This window comes from Gorilla gorilla, chromosome 2 (genome assembly GCF_029281585.2).
Source record: "Gorilla gorilla gorilla isolate KB3781 chromosome 2, NHGRI_mGorGor1-v2.1_pri, whole genome shotgun sequence".
Taxonomy (NCBI): Eukaryota; Metazoa; Chordata; class Mammalia; order Primates; family Hominidae; genus Gorilla; species Gorilla gorilla.
Genome location: NC_086017.1, coordinates 64,419,780 through 64,444,171, shown reverse-complemented (window position 1 = coordinate 64,444,171; position 24,392 = coordinate 64,419,780). Strand labels below are relative to the sequence as shown.

The following is a 24,392-nucleotide window of genomic DNA, read 5'->3' as shown; positions in this document are numbered from 1 at the left end:
ATAGTGCTTATTTGTGATGCTGCAACAGTCCCTCCAAAAATAACAACAAGCTTGAGACAAACCCACAATCTTCCTCAGGTATTAGACTACATCGCACAACTCTTGCTGAGGTAACTGCCCCTCTGTCTCCATTCAACCAACCTCCAAACTCTCCGCCTTGAAGGCAAGGGACACATCATCATATGCCTTTTCTTTCCTTTTGCCCAATGTCTGTGAGCATTCCCTACATCTCCCCTTTTACAGACACAGCAAAGTGATCAATGAGAATCTTAATGATGATCTAAAATAGGAAAGGCAACTTTGATTAAATGAAGGGCCAGAACGTTTTGGGGAAGGATCTAAAAGCAATGCAAATGGGCTAGACCCTCCCACCAAGGTTCACAGGAGCTTCTGCATTAGTGTAGAATCCCAGCATACACAGGCTCAGGTGAATCACAGCCCAAAAGCCAGAGAGCCAAAGACAACTGACTTTGGGCTCTGGATAACAGTGAGGAACCCACCTAATGTCAGAAGCCGAACTTGACAGATGAAAGCAATTCCGCTTTCAGGCCTAACAGAAGGTCATCAGTCGCCTAGAGAAGAGGATGAGGAAAGACCTCTCTAAGCAGGGACCGGCTTCGGGGCGCATCTCAACACCCTGCCCTGAAGCTGAGACTCATTTTTGTGGGTCTCCATTGCCTCCATGGGTTGTCCCAATTCCTCTACCTGGCTGACCAGACTGGTTCGATCTGGCTTGCCTCTCTCCATCCAGTCTCATTCATTTCACCATCACTCATCAGATCCACTTGCCTCCACATTCACCCACCCCACTATGTGATCCAGACACACCAAGAGCTCCTTCTTAGGGGCTGGGGTAGGGGGATCTTACACCTGCAAATGGCACTTTCCTCCTCAGTTGCTGACTCCTTCCTCCTTTTCTCCCTGCCTTGTCCCATCACGTTTGCCTATGCTGGCTGGCCTACTTATCTTCAAGTGTCCACTTAGTCATTACTTCTTCTGATAAGCCACCACAGAGCCCCAGACAGTACATGACCCAGCTCTAGACACCCAGCCTCCCAACTACTCCAAGACTGCACTGGCCACACTGTGTTGTGAGACCTGCTTCGTGTAGCCCCCAAACAAGGCTTACACACAGAAAACCTAAGTCTCTGAGAGCAGACAGCTTGTCTTAAGTTAGCCCCAATGCTTAATGCAGAGCACTCAGTACTATTTGTTGAATGAATCGATAGAACAAAGAAACAAAAAGGCAAAATTGCAGAGAAGATCACTGATGGAAAGGACTAGGAACAAAGCCAGAAAAAAAATTGGCACAGAAACAAAAAATAAGATAAGAATCTCTACCCCCTTCAAAAAACAGGTAAATAAACAAAAAGTAAAGGAAGTAAGTGGCTATGTTTTAAAGAATCCAAAGTTCTGCCAAAAAAACCCACAGAATTAAATGCTGCCATGCTCATGTAATACAAGAAACTGATGCAGAATTGCTGGGACTCCATTAAATATTTTTACAGTTTTACTGGTGCACTTTTGATTAAATAACCTTTGAATGAAAACATGTAGGGATTATGTAATAAAGCAGATGAACACACATTATTTTGACCAACACAAGCCATCCTAGGGATCTTTTGCATTACAAAAGCATCTTATGTAATTTGAAACACAACTGGACACAATTAGTAGTACAGAACAAATGAGCACTGACACAAGAAAATACTATCCTCATACTTTTAATACGGAATCGATTACTTTAAAAAGCAAATCCACAGCGGCAAAGCATTGGAGAAACCATTCTAAAGAAAATCTGCAAATTAAAACCAGGGCATCAGAAAGTTCTTGCTTGAACTAACAAATGATGCTCTTCTTAATTCAAGTCTGCACAAATATGGGCTGCAGGAGGCATGTAAATTGATGTAACAATATTGGCCCAGTTAATACTGTGTTCATTTAATGCATGGCTTAAGCTTCTGTAAAGTCATTTTTCAAATTTCAACATCGGACAGAATTAGCACCCTCATTTTTATGATAATATTGTTAATTTAATGCATGGCTTGAAGTTAGACTTCAAAGTGAATCAGAAAAATATGCCTTTTCTCTTGTCAGAGACATCTCTCTTCATGCACCAGTGGTTTGACCTTAAAATTTTAACTTCAACTGCACAAAATTACTCTCATATTTCAACTATTCTTTCATAATTCAATCAGTTAGTTTGTCCATTTTAGATAGATCTTGCAATACCTTGCCCATGAAAGCTAAAACAATTTTTAACATTATCTCTTTATGTTTATACTCTGGATAGATCAAGATCAGAAACTTTTCAGTATAATATTAAACATGCAGTTCACAATGAACTTAATAAAACCTGCAAAACCAAAAGACGAACTTAAGTGGCCAAGGGAAGTCTTTCCCACTATTTAAATCTCTTTCCTCCGACCTCCATTATGGCACTGAAAATCAAGAAGCAATGATGAATTAGACTTGCACAAACAAAAACCTACAGTACACGAGGGCTTCTGGCACTGAAAATATTGTATTCTTTACTTTTCCTCTAAAACAGTGAGCTATCTCCACAAACATCTACCCGGCAAGCAAAGGAAGGCTGACAGTGTAATGGAGGGTGAAATGATAATGTCCTCTTTCGTAAATGGAATCCAGCCGATGATAACAATGCACTCACACAGATTTGCAGGGCATTCTGGATGGCGTTTCAAATATCCCATCCCCCTGCACTTTAAGAACCTGCAGTTGGGTCGCCCTCTACACAGGAGAACAAGTGACCATTTTAAACAGACTGAGGGAAAACCTACACCATATTACTAGAGCAATTATGTCAGGGCAGAAACAGAAGGAAGTGATGGAGGAAAAAAAAATAAGAATTCAAGAGGCAAAATTCGCAGAACACACTTAGGATTGGGAGAGACAATTCAAGGGAATGCAAATGAAAATTAGCCAGCTAGGAATCTCCTATTATTTAGAAGCCTCAAACTGTTGGTAACTGTGTAAACATTATGCCCTGTTTGGTAGATATTCTGGTAGGTGCCTGTGTGCATACCCTTTGGTGCAGCAATTTCACTTCTAGATTTTATTCAATAGAAGCACACCCAGCCTTGCAAAAATATATGCATTCCATTCAGTGCACTGTACGCACTGCACTCACTGCAGCACTTCTGAGTAACAAATGTGATGGAATGCTCTGTTATTCAAATACATTTGATTGAAATAAGAGTTGCTGAATATTCTGTAAAATATGAATCTATTTTTGCGAAAAGACTGTGTGCTCATATACACAGAAACATTTAGAATATGTGCCAAATGAAAGAGAAATGAGAACATTACTGAATTGTTTAAAATTATTACATACATTGCCTACATTAAAAAGCAATGAACCTATAAACATTACTGTTAATTAATGGTTCTTTTATGACCTTGGCCTTCTAATATAAATTCACTAACATATCTGATCCATTCTCTTATCCATTAGAGGAACAAAGTTCATGATTTTACTACAAAGGCTTCAAATAAAGAAGTTCAGAGTAGCTTTCTAGTTGTTGAAATAATTATGTAAATAGCGTTGAAGCTGATTATTTATGTTGAAAATGAACAAACAGAATGTACGGTGAGGGTTAATGGGATCTTTAATGGGTTTCTTTATATAAAGGGACAATTTGGGGTAAAACATTTTTTTTCTTAACTCTTCTATAATAACTGGCATGTCTACTTTTAATTATCTTAATCACCCTCTCTTCTTTATTGAGTTGACACTGTTTGTATATCTTAATGAACTTACATAGATTATTTCAATCGATTGGTTTTGTTAACAGAACAATAAATCCTGACTGATAAATGCAGGATGTAATTAGTTAGCTCTTCTTATTACGTGAATTTCTGATACTTCTGTAATGAGTAATTAAAGATTAATAAGAAAGATAGTCTCAAATTAGCTGCTTCTTATCTGTAACTGCTTCAGGATGTGTGGGGATCAAGCCACATTTGCATTCTCACCACTAGGCTGGCAACTAGAGTAACTTGGCAGCAAACCCAAAGTTCTAACTATCTGAAAGTCTTCTTCCAAAGAACTATGCCTCGAGGCCATATAATTTCATGATAAGATGGCTGAGTGGATCAACTATATCCTCTTCACTTCTGCTCAGGAAAGGGTGCAAGGTGAAGCCGGACAACGTCTGAGCCTTCACCGTGCCACCTTTTCTGGCTGTGTAACTCAAAAAGTCACTTCTGCGGCTTCATGCCTCTGTCTCCATGCCACATAGCACAGAGCTGGGGTGAGGATTCAATGAGATAATCCACACAGGACACTTAGCAACTGACTTGCACACAGTGAGTGGAAGGCAGCTGTGGTTATTATTCATTCAACAAATATTTAAACTCCTGCTATTTGCCAAGCACTGCCTAGGTGCTGGGGATACATCCATGAATGAAGAAGACTAACCCCTGCTCCCAAGGAATTTAGTATTCTCTTTCTTTTCCCTTTCATCTTTAGGATTTCTTAAAATCAGAAACTTTTGTTCTGAGAGTCTGATCAGAAGAGGCCTGTATAGGCAGGATACTAATTCAGGCAATCCCCTCGGCCATCTTCATGTCACTTAGAGGCCCAGGCCCTCTGCCTGGAGAACACAAGTGGGTGTCACGCCTATGCAGAAGGCAGCCCAGTCATAAGGCTCCATCCATGACAACATACTCTCCTTGTGGGTTTAGGGGAGCCATGCAGATCACAGCAACAGCATTCTCGGAGCACCCTCTTCTTTTGTATCCCACCACTGGCTAAGGAGCCCTGTGCACCAGCTTGACTCTGGTGCATCAATTCAGATGATCCCAGCAGCAACCCTGTGGGCAAGGTGAGCACACCTACTTCACAGCTGAGGTAGCTGATGCCCAGACTAAAGTAATTAGCCCAAGACACACAGCATATGTGGTGAATGGGATTCAAAACAGCCCAACTCCAAAACCCAGGCTCTGCCCCCATCACCATGCTGCCTCCATTGCCCATAGCAACTACTCCACCTCCCAAACAGATGTGATGTGTGTTATTTTCATGCAAAAGAATAAGTGTCCACCACACACACACACACACACACACACACACACACTTGGTTAAGTGCTCAAGGACTCAAAGAAATCAGGCTCACTCTGACGAGCCTTTGGTAAGAGAGTGGGAGGAACATAAGGGGCATGATGAAAATCATACCAAATAATCAGTGAGAAGAAGAAAAAGAACTGGAGATTATAAACCAAAAATAAAATTCTAAGACTCCCCCCAACCATCTGAATGGACTTCCTCCTCTACACAGGAGACAAAGGCTCTTTTAAAATTTAATCTGAGAGACTGTTTCAGGCCGTGATGGGAAATGGGGGTCGAACATGCCTCCTTACACCTCTCTGGCATGAACATCAACACAGACTTTAAGTCTGATAAGAAATATTTTACAACCTGTTCTCTCTGAAGCCTAGGACGTGAAGGCTTCCTCTACAAATAAGAACTTGGGCCTCCACCATCCTTTATCTTAACCCAGACATTCCTTTTTATTCACCCCCAGCTCTTTAAAAAACTCAACCAATTGTCAACCAGAAAATTTTAAAATCTACCATAAGCTGGAAGCCCCTGCTTTGAGCTGTCCTGCCTTTCCGGACCAAACCAATGTATTTCTTAAATGTATTTGACTGAAGTCTCATGTCTCCCTAAAATGTAGAAAAACAAGCTGCACCAGTGAACCAAGCTGAACAGGTGCCCAACCACCTTGGGCGCATGTTCTTAGGACCTCCTGAGGGCTGTGTCACAGGCCATGGTCACTCATATTTGGCTCAGAATAAATCTCTTCAAATATTTTGCAGAGTTTGCCTCTTTTCATTGACAAGATGGAGACCTGAATAAGTGGTCATTTCCAGGCTACATGACTGCCCGGTCTCAGGCTTGGTTCCCTGATCTCCCATCTGCCAGCCTTGTGACCTGGACAAGTTACTGACACTCTTCCAATCTCAGCACCTTCATTTGAGAATATGCCCAAACCACCCCCTACCTCCTAGACTTGCTGTGAAAAACCAAGATAATAAAAATATGAAGATTAAGGCATTTATCAAAAGCAGGCATTTAATAAATGCCACTCTTTTCCAGAAGCTGAAATAAAGTGTTCTGTGAGCCATAAACAGCTCTCCATATTTTAGTTGCTTCATTGCCATTATTATTATCATTATTAATTATTATCATCGTCAATATCATCAGGCTAACCTAGCTGGAAGTTAATTTCCATGTGAGAAATTCTAGTGGTTTGGTGAAAATCTTGCTAAGTCTGCTTTCCAAGAATCTGAAAATGTCAGCTCCCCAGGAATACCACATCTGGTGTGTCATTCTCTCAGATGGTGTGGCTGTGTGGTAGGTTAAGACAGGCAACGTGTGTTCAACTGCATTTCCAAAAGCCCTTCCACTGCCTTCCACTGTCCATGACTCTGTCAACTTTCATGAGACTAACCAGGCCTCATGTTCTGGCATCTAGATGCTCTGGATCAAACAGCGAGAGCAAAGTTAACCAGTCGCTACCAAATGATCAAATGAACCCAAGTGCAAAGAAGGCACAAAACGGTGCACTCACAGCAATTATGTTGAAGAAGTCATCATCCCCAAGTGTATCCAAAATGGATGAGACTGTTTGCTTCGCGATAGTCAGACGGAGTCCTTTCATGCTGCCACTGACGTCAACTAAAATGACCACGTCTTTCGGAGAAGTTGCTGCCTGGATGTACCTAGGTCAAGGGAAAAATTAAGTCAAAATTAATCCTGACTTCACTTCTCTTCAAGATATCTCTTTGAGAAATAACAAAGAGGTCTGACCACCGCCTACCATTTTCGGTTCCTGCAGTCGAAGGCAATGACTCCATTCTCATCTGGTTCCCATTTAATCCCTAGAAGAAAAATGGGGTTATGAGAAACCCAGAAACTTCAAATATTTATTCATAGCATTTCAAGGCTGCTCTGCTTTGCTGATTGAATGGACAGGGTGAAAAATCACATGCAAAGACCAACCCCAGAGCTCATCACATGCTCCATTGCCAAATCCAGGAAGGAGCTGTTGGGCCATAACCCTATAGCAAACACAGTGCTAGCTCAGCTGCTCCAAAGGCCTGCAGAGAGTGGAGATGTTTTTGGGACTGTGCTGTCCACTGAGAGAGTATGTGACTTCAGCTCCTTCCCTTGGCTAGGGATAAAGGTAGCCAAAGTCATTTCTTACTGTCCAGCAAGTTGTTGCACCTGGGGGGGATCATCCATAGATCTCTGGGCAGAGTCCGGCCCGTCCCTGGACCAGGTGATGTAATGTCTATAGCAGGGGGGTTGAAAGCATAGATACAATGTTTCCAACTAAGGATATACACAGGTCTGTTCCCTCCTCACTCCTGTTTTTAAAATCAGAAATTTTGGCCTGGCTTTCCACATTGAAATGAAATAAAATGGCTCTCATTATGCTGCATAATGAAGTTTGAATTTCAGCTCCTGAAGCCTGGGGAGTTTTCCCCATGTGTAAAATCAGATCCAACATCCTTAGTCTTGTGGTTTGCAGCCTAGTCAGGATATATCCAACTTAAGTTTTTAAGAATAAAATATCATTTGAAAAGAAAGGCATTGGCTGCTTAAAAATAAGACAGAAAATCACTGTTTTCAACCATCAGTTCTGCTCAGGGATGGAGGATTTGCAACAGAGACTCTGGAGATAAGAAAATAAAAACAGAAATATCGTTTTCACAGGAGAGAATCCTGACTCAGCTGATGGCATTGAGATTCTTTTTTTCCGATTAACAATGGCCAGCTTTCTAAAGGACCACAATGGGCTAATAACAGGCATCTGCTGAAGATAACATCCCCAAATTATCACACAGATAACCTTGAGACAGTAGTCTGTAATGCAAAGAGATATTGGGTTCTGTCCTTCTTGTACCTACATTTCCCACTGCACATGTGTCTAATTTAAAAACACTCCCCATAAGAAATCAGAAAATGTTAGTATAAGAAGCTACTGCCATATTGGAGGTCATTAGGTAATAAAGATAAAATACAACTAATATGATGTTGCACACTAAGGGACAAGAATGCAATTAATTTAAAAATATCTGACACATTGCTTTGCATAAAGCCAGGTACCATTAGGATGGCACAGTCTTGAGAAACAGTGACGTTATATCCCTGGTGAGGCTAGGCAATGCTCCAATTTATAATTCCACAAATAACTGGTTTGAGTGTGATATAAAGATAATTTTTTATTTTTTGTTTTTTAAATGTGTTGACCCACGGGAGGTGTTCAGTGGATGTTTCTTGAATTGAACTGTGGTGAGTGATCTTAGACCACGACCACCCCTGTCCCCAGAATGTACGTAAATCCCTATGTGAAACTGAAAATAATGTCAAAATCTCTGCTGCAGATTCAAACGCTCAAATTTGAGTGAATGTGAATCATTGTGCAACACTGCTATATCCCACGGGTTCTCTCCCACAGGCATTACAAACTAACATTGGAGGAAAATTAATTTCATTTAAGACAACCTATGACTTCCTGTTCTCTTTTAGCTTGTGAAAATAAACAGTAGGGCCAAAGGAACAGAGACTAATACAAGACTGAAGGTCAAGCCACATGTTCCCAACATAATTCTGTGTGGCAATGAGGTTTGAGACTGTGTAATGGAACTATGAAGGACTTCACAACAAATAGCACAATAAAAATCTGAATATCTTTTTGCCCTGTGGTTTTATTTCTGCTCCATGTTCTCCTTTTCTCTCCACTTCAGGAAAGGGCATCTTCGTCCATTCCTTCTCCTGTCTTTAAAGCGCAGTGTTTTCCATACAACATCACTGGCACTGCCAATGACATTCAAACCATCTCCAGCCAGGCGCAGTGGCTCACGCCTGTAATCCCAACACTTTGGGAGGCCGAGGTGGATCATGAGGTGAAGAGTTAAAGACCAGCCTGGCCAAAATGGTGAAGCCCCATCTCTACTAAAACTGCAACAATTAGCCAGGTGTGGTGGCAGGCGCCTGTAAACCCAGCTACTTGGCAGATTGAGGCAGGAGAATTGCTTGAACTTGGGCAGCAGAGGTTGCAGTGAGCCTAGATTGCACCACTGCACTCCAGCCTGGGAGACAGAGTAAGACTCCTTCTCAAAAAACAGAGAACAACAACAACAACAAACAAAAAACCACCTCCACCTGAACAGATACTGCCTATCCTACTGAAACATGGCATTTGTCTTCCCTACTTGAAAGCAAAAAGTCCAGAAAGATGTGGAAAGAAGGAAAATCAAGAGGTGGCAGATATTGGTTTATCCCTAAGTTCTACCCAATTCCTTCCTCAAAAAATATTTAGTACTTGGCCCATAATTTAAAGTTTAAACACATACCTTCTGGATAACTTTAGATCTAAAATATCTGGTCAAAAATACATGCTGGCTTCTAATGTGAGTCAAGCTACAGTCAAACTTGGCTGTAAAATGTCTTCTGAGAAGCTGCCTATGCACTTCTCTAAAAAGAGCTCCTTTATTCAACTAGATGCCATCTCTCTTGCCAATCTCTTGAGAGATTACGCACCATGAATATGAGGATATAGCAAGACAGTTGCTATGAAAATTATAAATTATGGTGTTCCATGATCATCTTTATTAGGGCAGTCCTGTTGAGCTAGCCAAGGAAGAAAACCCTAATATCAATCATACTCTCCCCATTGCTAAACCTGAGCCTGGTGAGGAAGGCATGGAAGGGAAGAAACAAAAAGTAATGCTGTGCACAGAACCTAAACTTGATACTAGCAAACAGCATGTGTGAGTCCAAACTTATGGAGAACTCTTTACTTAGCTGTCCAGCTCCCTCATCGTGGCTGTAGCTATGAACCAGCTTTCACCTTCCTATGGCAGCCAAATCATAGTGCGAGGATAAGACAATCATTGACCTTTGTAATTACCAAGCCTTCTACAGGAACAAACTCCCCTGCGTACGGCTATAGAAAGGTGACAGTCTGATGTTGGGGAAGGGACCAGGGCTTCTTATAATCATGCATGAACCTAACTGATGTCCTGTGTTTGATCAGACAGTGACCTGTCTGTGATGTATAGACACAGTTTTCTTTATGTAGGTAGGAGTACATGGGTAGGTACTGTCAGCCAGCCACATCATTTTAAATAAAGCTAAGAATTCACCAGAACAGGAAGAATAGATCAGTCACTGGTGGCCTCAGTCAATAACCAGGTAGAAAACGGGTCCCATAGAGGGCTGTAAAAAGATGAACTGGTCAAGGCTCACAGGAAAAGGGATGACTGTGCAGCCCTTTGATCCTCTGCCTCCTGGGAGATGGGGAGCCTGGAGAACACTACTCATTAGATGAGATGGTCATAAAGCATCAGAAGGAAATAGCCAACAGATGGGCATGCCCAGTGTCCAGGACATGGTGGGCAGTGGGGTGGAAAGGGCAGGTACTAGGAAGACTTGGAGGAGAGGGATCAATGAGAACATAAAGGGACTATGGCTCTGTACTGCATTTATGCCAGCTCCTTGCTGAGTCATCAAGTCTCTACCAGAGTGCAGCTGGGGACCAGCTCCCCCAAAGAGGCAATAGCTCTATTCTGTCTGAAGAGAGAGGGCAGCTGCCACTGGTGTGATGGGAGACAACAGATCTGGTGGAATTTGATCTAATGGGTGATTCATTCACTCAACAAACACATATTGAGCACCCACTATGTGTTATTCTTGCAGCTAGTGACAGAGTAATGGACAAAACAAATGACTCCTCCCAGGGGCAAATATTACAGTAGAGGAGACAGGAATTGAAAGCCTGATGGTTCAGGATTTCAGGGTAGAGTTCCCATTTTATAAAGTAAGAACTATAGAGCCTAATGAAGTTATCTGTTCAGCAAGACCTTTTTGCAATGCAAGCCCTGAAAGATAAGGCTGGTCCCTTGGAAATGGGGTATCAGACTACAAAAGTCTCTTCCTACAGCATTATGTTACTCAACATGGTGACTACTAACCACGTGTGGCCATTTAATTTTAATTTTAAATAAAGTTAAATAACATTTAAATTTCAGTTCCTCAGCCTCACTAGGCACACTTCAAGTGCTCACTACCCCTGTGTGGCCAGTGACATTAGTGATATTAGATAGGATATAGAACATTTCCACCATCTCATAAAGTCCTTTTGAGAGACACAAGAGAGTTACCACATGCCCTTAGGACATAAATTGAACTGGTGAAGGCCTATGTGTGAAGCCATGCAGAAATGGACATCATCATCACGCCAAGGCTTTCAGGCTAATGCTTACCAAAATTCTCCTTCCCAGGACTCTTTCCTCTCACGCCAGGAGTTGGAGTTGGTGATCCTTCTCAGTGATCACCCAGCCCCTTCTATTTCCCTCAGTTTAGCATGAAACACACTGTACCATGATGATGTTTGCCTGTCTATCTCCCCATGGTGGTCACTGATGCCCCCTCCTTTGGGGATGCAGTCTAGGCAAAGCCACAATAATCCTGACTAGTCCCCAGGGTTTCGGATGGCTGACCTTACCCACTAGTTCTTCAGGCATCAGTGGTGGGCCTGTGACTCAGACCAGGCTAATTCTTGGACTTTCATCCAAGCTACTGGGACAGATGCTGTCTCCTCCCCTGGAACCCCCACTGAGAAATCCTGCCAGGCCTGTTCCCCATTACGAGGAGATCACTTGCCAGTGAGACAAGGTTAGAATGGAAGAAGGCAGAAATGAGAGCTGAAAGGAAGGATTCAAATTCCAAATGACTTTGCTCCAGTCTCTCATTGCTGTCGCCCAAATGGCACACTCCCTAGATTTCAAATTACATGAGCCAGTAAGTGTGCTTCTTGCTGGAGCTAGCTGGAATTGTGTTTCTGTCCCTTGCAAACAAAATCCACGACAAATGCATGTCCCCACAAGAGGGAGCTGGATGAGGGCAGAGACCTCTTTTGTCTAGTTCATGATTTTATCCTCAGGGCCTCATACAGTGGTACAAAGCCAGAACTCAGTAAGACTGAAGAAAGACTCCTTCTGCTTAAGAACACGCACACTTACCACTGATTCACACCACTCTAACAATGGAAAGAGGCATCCTGAAAAGAAAAACATCCTCGCAAAATGCTCATGATCACTCTTTGAGTCACATGTCCAGGAGGCAAGAGGTATGCTCTGTGTTCAGAACCAAGCACAGAGTTGAGTGGCCACATGACATTTATCAAGGCACTGAAACACCTTGGTGGACTGCGGCCCACGTCTTTACTAACACAGAAATTATGCAGGCATTTTACAGAGCCACATCCTGCCCAAAAGTCCTAAAAGAACAGTAAGCATGGCTGAACCAATTGTTCTGACTGATAAAAACCTTGTATGTAAATTAATCTCCCCTATTACACAAACCTTTTATGAGGATTCCCTTTATTTTCAAATGTCCTGGTGACCATAGTTTAAGGACTCCCTGTTGGAGGAGACAACAGGTGATTTGCGGTTTCTACTTATCTGTCTTGCCCTCTTCACAGTGCCGCTTAGTGAGAGGGTTGGATACCCAGGGAACCTCTCCCCTAGGCTCTGATTTCAGCAATATCTCCACCAGATTTGCTCTCTGTTGAGTGTATCAAGGCAGACTGCAATTTGGTGGCACTGGAACTTTAATCGTCCACTGTTTATTATGGCATTATCTTTAATAGGATGCTTATTGTTTACATTTCTGTGAGCTCCGGGAGGAAGCATGTGTGCCATGCTGAACATGACTCTTGGGAAATGTTCTGTAATCTGGCAAAGCAGAGACCCAGCAGGCAATTCTCGAGGGTCAGATGCTGTGCACGGGGCAAACAGCTCCACAAGGCAGAGGCCGGGAGTCTGTGCCTCAAAGTGGGAAGACATCAGGTGCCTAGTCTTACTTAATGAAAACATGAAAGACTTCACTTAATTGCTCCAAGATTATGCAGGGTGGGGTTTTTTTCCCCCTTCTTTTAGGTTGAGCTTGTTAATTTCTACAGCTGTGATGTTGGCACAGTTGCAGCCCGGAGTCCTGTTTTCACAACTTGCAAGCAAAATTAAAACTTCCCTTCTTAATTAAAATTCAAACCAAGCCAGAATTAAAATCCTATCACAAAGCAGAGGCCTGGGAAGGCTCCAGAAGGAACACCTGTTCTAAAGGCATGATGGACAGCCTCTGAGATACGCACCGCTGGGGGTACTGGGGGTGCTGGAGTGCTGGGAGCACCCTCTGTGGAGGGGTTGTTGCCATCAGCGATGCTTGGGCCATTTCAACATCTTCCTGCAAGGGGAGTCAGCTCTTGGGTGGACAAATCCAGTTCAAATTCTCTATTTCTTATACCTGTTAGTGAGAATTTAATTGCCCAAGTATGCTCTTTTCCCCAATAATAATAATTATAGCAATAATAGCAGCAGTATTGGTAATAAGGCCAAACTCTTGTTCAGAAGTATTAAATAAGGTACAGTTCACACTACAGCTCTTCACATTTGGTGACAGCTCTGTGAATTATTCTATTGAATACAGGGCAGGTCCAGAGAGTTCCTGTGATCATGTCCTGTGTGTGTGCATGCCCATCTGGATGCCACCTTGCCATTCCTGTCCTGCACCCTGACAATAGGTTTGGACTTCATCTTTCATTTTCTTCTAAGAAAAGGCAGAAAAGTTTTAACCTTGAACCCTAAAGAAAAATATCACATTATCAGTTATCATTAATCTGAGTCATAACTGTCAATGCAGGGATACTCACCCGGATACTGCCTAAAAAAGCCCTTTGCACTTCCGAAGTACTGCCATATGAGAGATGGGTCACGGTCAAAGTTATCTACAAAAACTTTGTTTAGAGATTCAGACCAATAAACCCCATTGACAATTGCAGGGTCTGTAAAAAAGAAAGAGAGAGAGAGGGGTGTATTAGAAACCAAAGTGAAATAAAATTCCTGGCATCCCACACCGCTTGGCAGATACTGGCACAAGGTACTCCATCTTGCAGGAGACTATGAAGAAAGTTATAGCCACAATAACGTTTAGCTCCTGGGGTGTCCAGATGCTGGGGATTCCCCTCCTGCCTGAGCCCTCCTAGTCTCCCAGGAGCCTCTACTGATGGTTCCTTACTTGAAAGACACTTCCTTTTATTTGTACCTTTCAATATCACATATCCCATAGAGAAAATCACATAATCCTCTTTAAGAAAGCAGAGAGAGACCTTATTAGCATTATTTTCCTGCTTTTCCCCCTACGGAGCCAAAACTCGGCATTAAAAATAGGAAAACTGTATTTTCTCTCACTGTAATCACCTCAGCCACCAACACAGCCCTATTCCATTTCTATTTGTCCCTGATTAGAAGTTTGCTTTTTTAAAAAAAATAAATAAATTGAAATTACATAACTAAATCTCTCTACTTCTTCTGTTCAGCAGAATGTGATCTCTGTGAAAGCACAGACTGCCTCTTGGTCTTCTGCTGTACCCTTTGACCAGCACATGGCAGAAGCTCCAAAACTCTTGTAGAGGAACAGAGGGAAGGATGGATGGATGGTGGTATGATTTGGCTATGTCCCCACCCAAATCTCATCTTGAATTGCAGCTCCCATAATTCCCATGTGTTGTGGGAGGGACCTGGTAGGAGATAATTGAATCATGGGGGTGGGGCAGGTCTTTCCTGTGCTGTTCTTATGATAGCGAATAAGTCTCATGAGACCTGAGACTTTTTATAAAGGGGCACTCCCCTACATATGCTCTCTTGCATGTTATCATGTAAGATGTGCCTTTGCTCCTCCTTTGCCTTCTGCCATGACTGTGAGGCCTCCCCAGCCATGTGGAACTGTGAGTCAGTTAAACCTCTTTCCTTTATAAATTATCCAATCTCAGGTATGTCTTTGTTACCAGCATGGGAACAGGCTAATACAGATGGATAACACAAAGGTTGTTCTCCAGATACCAGGCAATCATTTGCTCTTCTGCCATGGAATCCCATGAACAAATCTCTTTTCCTCACCTATGGTAGCCCAAAGACAACTCTTTGCCTTCAGTTCAGAGATTTAAAAAAATAAGGGTGAATTCTTCTTCAACACAATATTGGAATTCCTGGCCAGGGCAATCAGGCAAGAGAAAGAAATAAAGGGCATTCAAATAGGAAGAAAGGAAGTCAAACTATCCCTGTTTACAGATGACATAATCCTATACCTAGAAAACCCCACATTCCCAGCCCCAAAGCTTCTTAAGCTCATAAACAATTTCAGCAAAGTCTCAGGATACAACATCAATGTGCAAAATATCACTAGCATTCCTATACACCAACAACAGTGAAGCTGAAAGCCAAATCATGAATGAACTCCCATTCATAATTGCCACAAAAAGAATAAAGTACCTAGGAATATAGCTAACTAGGGAGGTGAAAGATCTCTACAAGGAGAACTACAAACCACTGCTCCAAGCAATAAGAGATGACACAAACAAATGTAAGACATCCCATGCTCATGGATAAGAAGAATCAATATTGTTAAAATGGTCATACTGCCCAAAGCAATTCATAGATTGAATGCTAATCCTAATAAATTACCGTTGAGATTCTTCACAGAACTAGAAAAACTATTTTAAAATTCATATGAAACTAAAAAAGAACCTGAATAGCCAAGGCAACCCTAATCAAAATGAATAAAGCTAGAGGCATCACAGTATCTGACTTCAAACTATATACTACAGGGCTACAGTAACCAAAACAGCAGTGGTACTGGTATGAGAACAGATACATAGACCAATGGAACCAAATAGAGAGGAAAGAAATAAGACTGCATGCCTACAACTATCTTATCTTTGACAAACCTGACAAAAACAAGCAATGGGGAAAGGATTCCCTATTCAATAAATGATGCTGGAATAACTGGCTAGCCATATGTAGAAGATTAAAACTGGACCTCTTCCTTATACTGTATACAAAAATTAACACAAGATGGTTTAAAGACATAAATGTAAAACCCAAAACTATAAAAACCCTGGAATACAACCTAGACAATACCATTCAGGACACAGGCACAGGCAAATATTTCATGACAAAGACACCAAAAGCAATTGCAACAAAAGCAAAAATTGACAAATGGGATCTAATTAAACCAGAGAGCTTCTGCAAAAGAAACCATCAACAGAGTAAACAGACAACCTACAGAATAGAAGAAAATTTTTGCAAATTATGCATCTGACAAAGGTCTAATATCCAGCATCTATAAGGAACTTAAACAAATTTACAAGAAAAACAATCCTATTAAAAAGTGGACAAAGGAAATGAACAGACACTTCTCAAAAGAAGGCATACATGCAGCCAACAATCACATTTAAAAAGGCTCAACATCACTGATCATTAGAGAAATGCAAATCAAAACCACAATGAGATACTGTCTCATACCAGTCAGAATGGCTGTTATTAAAAAGTCAAAAAGTAACAGATGCTGGTGAGGTTGTGGAGAAAAAGGAACAGTTTTACACTGTTGGTGGGGGTGTAAATTAGTTCAACCATTGTGGAAGACAGTGTAGCGATTCCTCAAAGACCTAAAGACAGAAATACCATTAGACTCAGCAATCCCATTACTGGGCATATACTCAAAGGAGTATAAATCAGTCTATTATAAAGATACACCCATGCATATATTCAGTGCTGCACTACTCACAACAGTAAAGACATGGAATCAACCTAAATGTCCATCAATGATAAGAAAATGTGGTACATATACACCATGAAATACTATGCAGCCATAAAAAAGAACAAGACCATGTCCTTTGCAGGAACATGGATGGAACTGCAGGCCATTATCCTTAGCAAAACTAATACAGGAACAGAAAACCAAATACTGCTTGTTCTCACTTATTAAGTGGGAGCTAAATGATGAGAACACATGGACACATAGAGGAGAACAACACACACTGGGGCCTTTCACAGGGTGAAGGTTTGGAGGAGGGAGGGGATTAGGAAAAATAACTAATACGTACTAGGCTTAATACCTAAGAGATGAAATAATCTGTACGACAAACCCCATGACACAAGTGTGTCTATATAACAAACCTGCACATGTACCCCTGAAGTTAAAAATAAAAGTTGAAGCCAGGCGTAGTGGCTCACACCTGTAATCCCAGCACTTTGGGAGGCCGAGGTGGGCGGATCACTTGAGGGCAGGAGTTCGAGGACAACCTGGCCAACATGGTGAAAGCCCATCTCTACTAAAAATAGAAAAACTAGCCGGGCGTGGTGGCGGGCGTCTGTAGTCCCAGCTACCTGGGAGGCTGAGACAGGAAAATAGCTTGAACCTGGGAGGCGGAGGTTGAGCCGAGATCGCGCCACTGCACTCCAGCCTGGGTGACAGAGCAAGCCTCAGTCCCAAAAATAAAAATAAAAATAAAATAAAAGTTGGAAAAAAAATAAGAGTGAAGACAAAGAAGGAGAATAAACAAGTACTTCCTGTACACTGGCTGAAGCAATGTGGGTCACTGAGGATGCTCTGTGATGGTTCACTTTTTCTTTTTAACCTCTGAAGACCCTGTTTCAAAATGATGCCACATTAAGCAACATTCCATTCTTAGAGGAGAAATAGCTGTCAAGTGTCAGGATGAAAAGTTTGAGAATGACTACATGAGTTATTAATGATGAGGAAGAGGAGGAGGAGGAGAAACTTTCACTGGGTCCTTCCCGGGTTATAGGCATGGTGCTTACTTTATCTCCTATCCCCCCTCAGCACACCTCCAAGGCAGGCTGGATCCCTTGTTCTCCTCCATTCTACAGCAGTGGAAACTATAGCACCAGGTATATGAGGTACTTTCCTAAAAGCATCCAACTACTAAGGGGCAAAGCCTCTGATCTGAGGTTTCCTTATTTGTAAAATGGGGATAATAATACCCAACCTATACATACACACCATGGAATAATACACGGCCATAAAAAACAATGAGATTATATCCTTTGCAGTGACATGGATGGAGCCACAGGCCATTATCCTGAGTGCATTAACAGAGGAACAGAAAACTAAACAGCCTATGTTCTCACTTATAAGTGGGAGCTAAACATTGAGTACACATGGACACAAATAAGGGAACAACAGACACTGGGGCCTACTTGAGGGTGGAGGGTGGGAGGAGTGTGAGGATCAAAAAATTACCAATTGGGTACTATGCTTATTACCTGGGTGATAAAATAATCTGTACACATGTGACATGCAATTTACCCATATAACAAACCTGCACATGTACCTCCTGAACCTAACACAAAAGATGGAAAGAAAAAAAAAATACCCACCCTAGAGACCTGTTTAGAAGGTTAAACAAATGAACAGAAAACAGCTAATGGCCAAAGGCACTCACACTGCCATTGATGGGGCTGTTCCCTTGGCCTAGAGCCCTGTACCCTCACCAGAGATCCCTGCTGGATGCCACGTCACGCAATCCCACTGTGACATCCTCATTCCAGAGATTCATCAATACCATACAGACAGGAGGGGTGAGGACGGATGAGGTTACTCCAGTCGTCAAGTTGCAGAGGAAACAATGAGCAACATAATGCTAGAAATGGTCACATAAGTCAGGTCCACTTACGAGGGCACTCAGGATTGGCCCCAGTGCACCTCCCCTCCTCCACAGCTGTCTACACCTTTCCAGCGGCAGCCCCAGGACATCCATCTACACAGCTCTAGAGTCCACAAAATGGCTCCAGGGCCAGTGGGCAGACATAGTGTACTGGCTTGTTGTGTCACCTCTGCCCTGCCTTATTCCTTCAGATCACTGAGGTAACTGGGATTCTGAATCCCATCTCAAGGGTAAATGCTCTAACTCTTGTAAACTGTAATAAACCCTATCATAGCCTGGGGGTGTGAAAATGACCCAATCAGCCTTTTACCACAAAGTAATTTTAGGAGGACTTTATCCTCACAATCCTGGAAAATGGAGCTCTTTCTTTTTCCTGTCCAAGCTTGATAACAATTATTGTGACTCACCACTAGCAGCAAAACTCACTTAAATTAATCCACAAAGATGCAAATACAATAATGACACTGAAAAATCCATGGTGCTTGCCTCCAACAATGGGCTCAATTATGTCGACGTCATAAAAACCTTCCACAAAAAGAAGCGAAATTCCATTTCCTTAGCTCGCTGTCTCAACATGTTAAGGAGTCAAACAGTTTACAGTTAGACAATTATTTTTTCTTAAGTGTGGCAATTGGGATTTGCCCAGTTTTGACAATTCTTTTTTCTTAAGTGTGGTTTCTTTGGTGTCCAGACCTCCAGGTGGTCCTAGAAATCTAAGATTGCCCCCTGAGGAACTGTGAACATCTTCTGAAATACAAAGCAAACTGAGGATGTTTCATTTACTTCATTTGGACACCAAATCTTGCTCTAAAATTATGCTTCTGCAAGAAGAGGGGGCTTCAATTTTTCCAAGGGCATGGTGAACAAGGGGAAATAGAATCACTAAAAAAATATAATCTACCTAAAATGGGGGCTGTGTTGTACACACCCATTTGATCGAATATTTGAAATAACACTTATCTTGGCTTGTAACATAATCACAGTGTATTGATTTCACAAGCTTGCTTAGCAAGCAGTTCTAATAGAAGGGGAAATCTTAAATAGCTGTCTATTGTTACAGTCATTTAAAAGATAGGAAAAGAAAAAACAGAAAAAAATAGATGGAGCTTTCATCTAAGTATTTACGTTAAAAAAAAAAAAGAAAAGTTAAATATGATTTTCCCAACATCACTGACAGAAAGTGGAAATGAAGTAACCCACGGGACAGTCAATGCTGCCCATGCCCCACATATACCCAGGTCCCCTGGCCCTTCCACTGTCCCATGGGGAGCAGGCAAACGTCATGCTGGGGTGTGGATCAGAGCTCAGCCTCATGTTCCCTCCATGGTGGCTGAGCTGATTTGTTTTCTTATGGTCACTTGTGAAAATGACAGCAACCTGCTGAGTAGCAGGCAAACCATTTTCCTTGTTTGTGTTTTGTTTCAAATTCTGTTTAAAAGACCCCTTTGCTTTACTTAGGGTTCTTTAGGCCTCAGATTTATCTGAGCCTTGACTTGTACCTCCACCTCTCATCTTTTGAGAGGTTTAAGGTACTGAATTAGCTTTCTGTAGCAGCTGTGGCAAAATACTGCAAACTGGATGGCTTAAAGACAACAGAGATTTATTCTCTCACAATTCAGGATATAAACAGTTAAAAATCAAGCTGCCAGCAGGGTTGCTTCCTTCTGGAGATTCTAAGAGAGTGTGTTCCATGCCCGTCTCTTAATCTCCGGTGCTCGCCTGCCGTCCTTGATACTTCTTGGCTTGTAGCCTCATTATTTCCATCTCCACCTCCATCTTCAAATGGCCTTCCCTTCTGCATGTCTCTGTGTCAAATCTCTCTCTCTCCTTTGTCTCAGAAGGACTGGTCATTGGGTTTAGGCACCACCCTAAATTTGGGATGATCTCATCTCAAGATCCTTAAATTAATTATGCCTGCAAAGACCCTATTTTCAAATAAAACCACATTTGCAGGTACTGGAGATCAGAACATGAACATACTTTTTTGGGACCAATGTTCAATGTTCTCTGAATTATCCTACACAATATACCCATATCTCATGGTTTGTATGTATTCTTTTAAAAATCTGAGTTTAATAAGAGCAGGGCTTCTACCTAGTGAAGGATGTTTCAAGGCCTTCACCCTTTTCTTCTTTATGGGAACAATTCAGATTTTCATGTTCATATTATATTTTCCTAAGCTAACCATTCTTCCTGACCTCTGTCAATGGGTCCTACCTGTAATGCACTAAGTTGGATTAAAATCACTTTGCTGAATGTCTAGTGTATGTATCAATGCCCAGAACTCTGCTCAATAAAGTGAATTCCAGGATAGCATGGTCATTTTCTCCAATATTCCTATCCAATCCACATTAACTTATTATTCATATTGGTCAATGTGTAATCCAGGAATAGCAGTTCTGTTTCCTCTATCTTCCGAGACATGAAATTACCCCCAGTGCCAGTCAAGAATCTATCAGATGTTCAGCTTTTACTAAAACAGACTAGTAGCAGATGTTTGGGGAGTAAGAGTCCCACACAACCTTTGCGATAAATTTACAATTTGTATGTGAAGAGTGCCTCCCACGACCCTGATCTGTCTTTGTAATGCATCCTATAACCTAGCAGCAAATTCCTTTTGTAGTTTTCTTTTTTCATTTTCACCCAGATAACTGCTCTGGCTTGTGGTGTGCACACTGCTACATAGGGTCTTCTCTCTCTGCACACTCCTATACACTCTTGCATACCTTTCCAGATTAGGTTTGCATCTTTGAATAAGGTACTCCCTCTTATGACTGTATTTTAGTTACATGTTCCATCCTGAGCAGTGCCTGAGATGGTCAGCCCACATAGATCCAAGCAAATCAATGGATGTAAAGCACTTAGCACAGCAACTGGCACATACAAAATGCTTCATAAATATTGGCTGTTACTTACTCCATTCATTAGAAAATAAATAAATAAGGTCTTGGCTGGGCACACTGGCTCACACCTGTAATCTCAACACTTTGGGAGGTCAAGGCGGGTGAATTACTTGAGCTCAGGAGTTTGAGACCAGTCTGGCCAACATGGCGAAACTCCATCTCTACAGAAAATACAAAACAGTAGACAGGCGGGGTGGTGTGCACCTGTAATCCCAGCTACTCAAGAAGCCGAGGTGAAAGGATTGCTTGAAACTGGGAGGTCAAGGCTGCAATGAGCCAAGATTGCACTACTGGACTCCAGACTGGGTGACAGAGTGAGACCTTGTCTCAAAAAAAAAAAAAGAGAGAGAGAGAGAGAAGAAAAGAAATAAATAAAGTCTCAAGAGGAGCTTCCAACTTTCACCATGTTCTCCACATCAGGGTTGCTGGGTAGCACCTGAACAGCAGCACAGCAGTCAGGACTCTGGCCTTGAAGCTTGAGTCCTAGGTATGAGATCTCACTTACCACTGGTTAGCTGATGGCCTTGGACCTGGACTTAATGTTCCTCAGCCCCAGTGCCTTCATCTGTAGATGCCAGATGAGAGCAGCTCTTCCTCAAAGGTAGCTGAGACAAGGCAAAGAACTTGCTGTGTGGTGGGAGGACTGCATACACCACCAGGGCCCATTCACTAGTCCCAGAACAGTGGAAGCCTCCAACTCCCCACCTGCAGCAGTTCAGCTGTCCTGAGACTATCCAGGGCAGACTTTATGCAAGTCTCTTTCTCTCTTCCTTAAATTATCAGGGCAAGGTACTGTGATGACGCTTTCATTCATTTGTTTACTCAACAAATATTGATTGAGTACCTACTGTATCAGGCATTCAACATTATGCCAGACAATGAAGTTGACATTTCAGTATGAGAAGGAGAGAAACAATGGCAAATAAATGAGAATTTCAAGTAGAAATAGGTGTAATGAAAATAAAATGGGATAAGCCAGAGAGTTACTGTCTGTGGAAAGTGGGGAGGGGGTTTACCCAAATTGGGTGGTCAAAGATGACCTCCCAGAGGTCACATAGATGACCTGAATGCTGAGATGGCACCAGCTCCCAAATGCCTACGCTAGCAAGAGCTTTGTACACAGAGTGAATAAGCAAGATCAAAAACCCTGAGTTGGGAAGAATCTGGTGTCTTGGCGAGAGGTACTAGATGAGGCTGGAGAGGTGGGGAGGTCGTGGCAAGGATTTTAGCAGATAGGCAAGTTTCCTGCCAAGAATGCATTTTGTAGCAGACATAATCTGTATTCCACTCATGCCAAGGTCCATCATGCCTTTCTGCATGGCTCCAAAATCAAATTTATTTTCCAAAATCTGTAGCAAGCATGGCCTACTTCCTCTTCCCAGGACAGGCAATCAGACACTTCATGGATGCCTTAGTGCTTGAGTTTCCACTCCAGACCTCAGTCATCTGATACACACTTGATTTTTTTCCCCAATACCATTTATTCCCCCACCGAATTAGCAGAACTGTATTAATTTAAACTTACCATTTTCTACCACAAAAAAATGGGTCAGCTTCTAGGGAATCTGAATGAAGAAGAACAATTATAAGCTAACACAGAATTAGAGACAAACTACATTTACCCAAGAAACCACTGATGGAAGGGAAGGGACTCAGCTCAGAATCAACAGGATTTTTAAAGTGTGGCCCCTGTGCAGATGCCTGCCTTAAACAAGGCTGGAGAAAGGATCTCTGTCTTTCCTAAACGCCTTCAAAGCTGTGCACCTCTCAGCTATGAAATTATAGCAGGCAGGGGAGCCTGGGGATTGAGCCCACGCAGGAGTTTTCTTCTGTGCCGTGTGTTGGACCAAATTCAAGACGAGAATGGTTGGATAGTTTTCATGTCTCCCATTTCAGCAAGTAAATGACATCTCTCCCATTCATTCTAAGTAGATCATAGATTAAATAATGAACAGTTTTGATGCTAATTATCAAGCACTTATATCTATTGGAAAATAGTCCTTAATGTGTGCTGAATTATACAATAGGTTTATTTGCCAAACATTTACCCTTCCTCTAAACTTAGTGATATGCTAGACATGAAATGCAGGTTGCTTTTCACAAAGCTGGAGCCATTTTCTGGCAGCCCTGGGACCAGAGGGACAAGGAGGATTCATGGCCCAATGCTGAACCACTCCGGATGGAGCTGGGAAGCAAATGGCTTGGCAAATTCCAGAGAACGCTCTAGTCTCCCTCAGCCTGTTGCCTTGGTATGCTACACTTCAGGCTTCATTCCCTGGTGAATGATCAGAATTCACGTGAATTAGAATTCTAATTAGAATTCAGGTGAATGATTAGAATTTTCTTTTGCCATAAATATATCCATTTTAAATAGTCTTTCTCCCTTCATATATTTTAAATTTTGTGGAGAAACTTGCATTTCCTCTTCCTCATTCTCCTGGAATAAACCATTCACAAGTCTCTTTTAGAGACATTAAGAAGAAAATTGTATCACAGAAATCATGATGATGCTGATGATGATAGCGGCAGAGATGACCACTTAGGGGGCACTTACAATGTGCCACACACTATGTGTGGCCCTTTCCAGGCAGTCATGAACTACTTTTCCTAGCCACATTTTACAGATGAGGAAATCTATCCCCAAAGCTTCGAAGTCCATTGCTATAGTACATTACCTTGCTCAAAGCGGAAGTTTGCTAAGTTCCTGTAAAAACTCCTAGATAACAGAGAACTTGAACTCTATTTACTGGCTACCAGACAGTACACAGGGGGTGGGAGAAAGCAATGGCAGGGAAGGCGCAGTCCACGGACCAGGGTAACACGTGGCTCAGAGGAGGCTGCCAGCCCCTAGCCATCATCAAATAATTAGGTGACCCCTAGAAGAGGGGGCGCCCTCAGGCTTTCCTGGGGCCCTGACAGTACATCTTAG

The 24,392-nt window shown here is 42.1% G+C and overlaps 1 protein-coding gene across 3 annotated transcripts in view; it reads right to left on the bottom strand.

Moving 5' to 3' along the window:
• The window catches only part of CACNA2D3 (calcium voltage-gated channel auxiliary subunit alpha2delta 3), a 939,729-nt gene that overhangs the window by 491,502 nt on the left and 423,835 nt on the right, over positions 1-24,392 (bottom strand). For all 3 annotated transcript variants that reach the window (XM_031009416.3, XM_031009417.3, XM_055383540.2), the window contains exons 6-8: positions 13,746-13,877; positions 6,846-6,906; positions 6,597-6,747 (exon numbers count right to left, since the gene is read on the bottom strand). In XM_031009416.3, the coding sequence (XP_030865276.1) occupies positions 6,597-6,747; positions 6,846-6,906; positions 13,746-13,877 (344 nt within the window). The remainder of the gene's footprint in view (positions 1-6,596; positions 6,748-6,845; positions 6,907-13,745; positions 13,878-24,392) is intronic.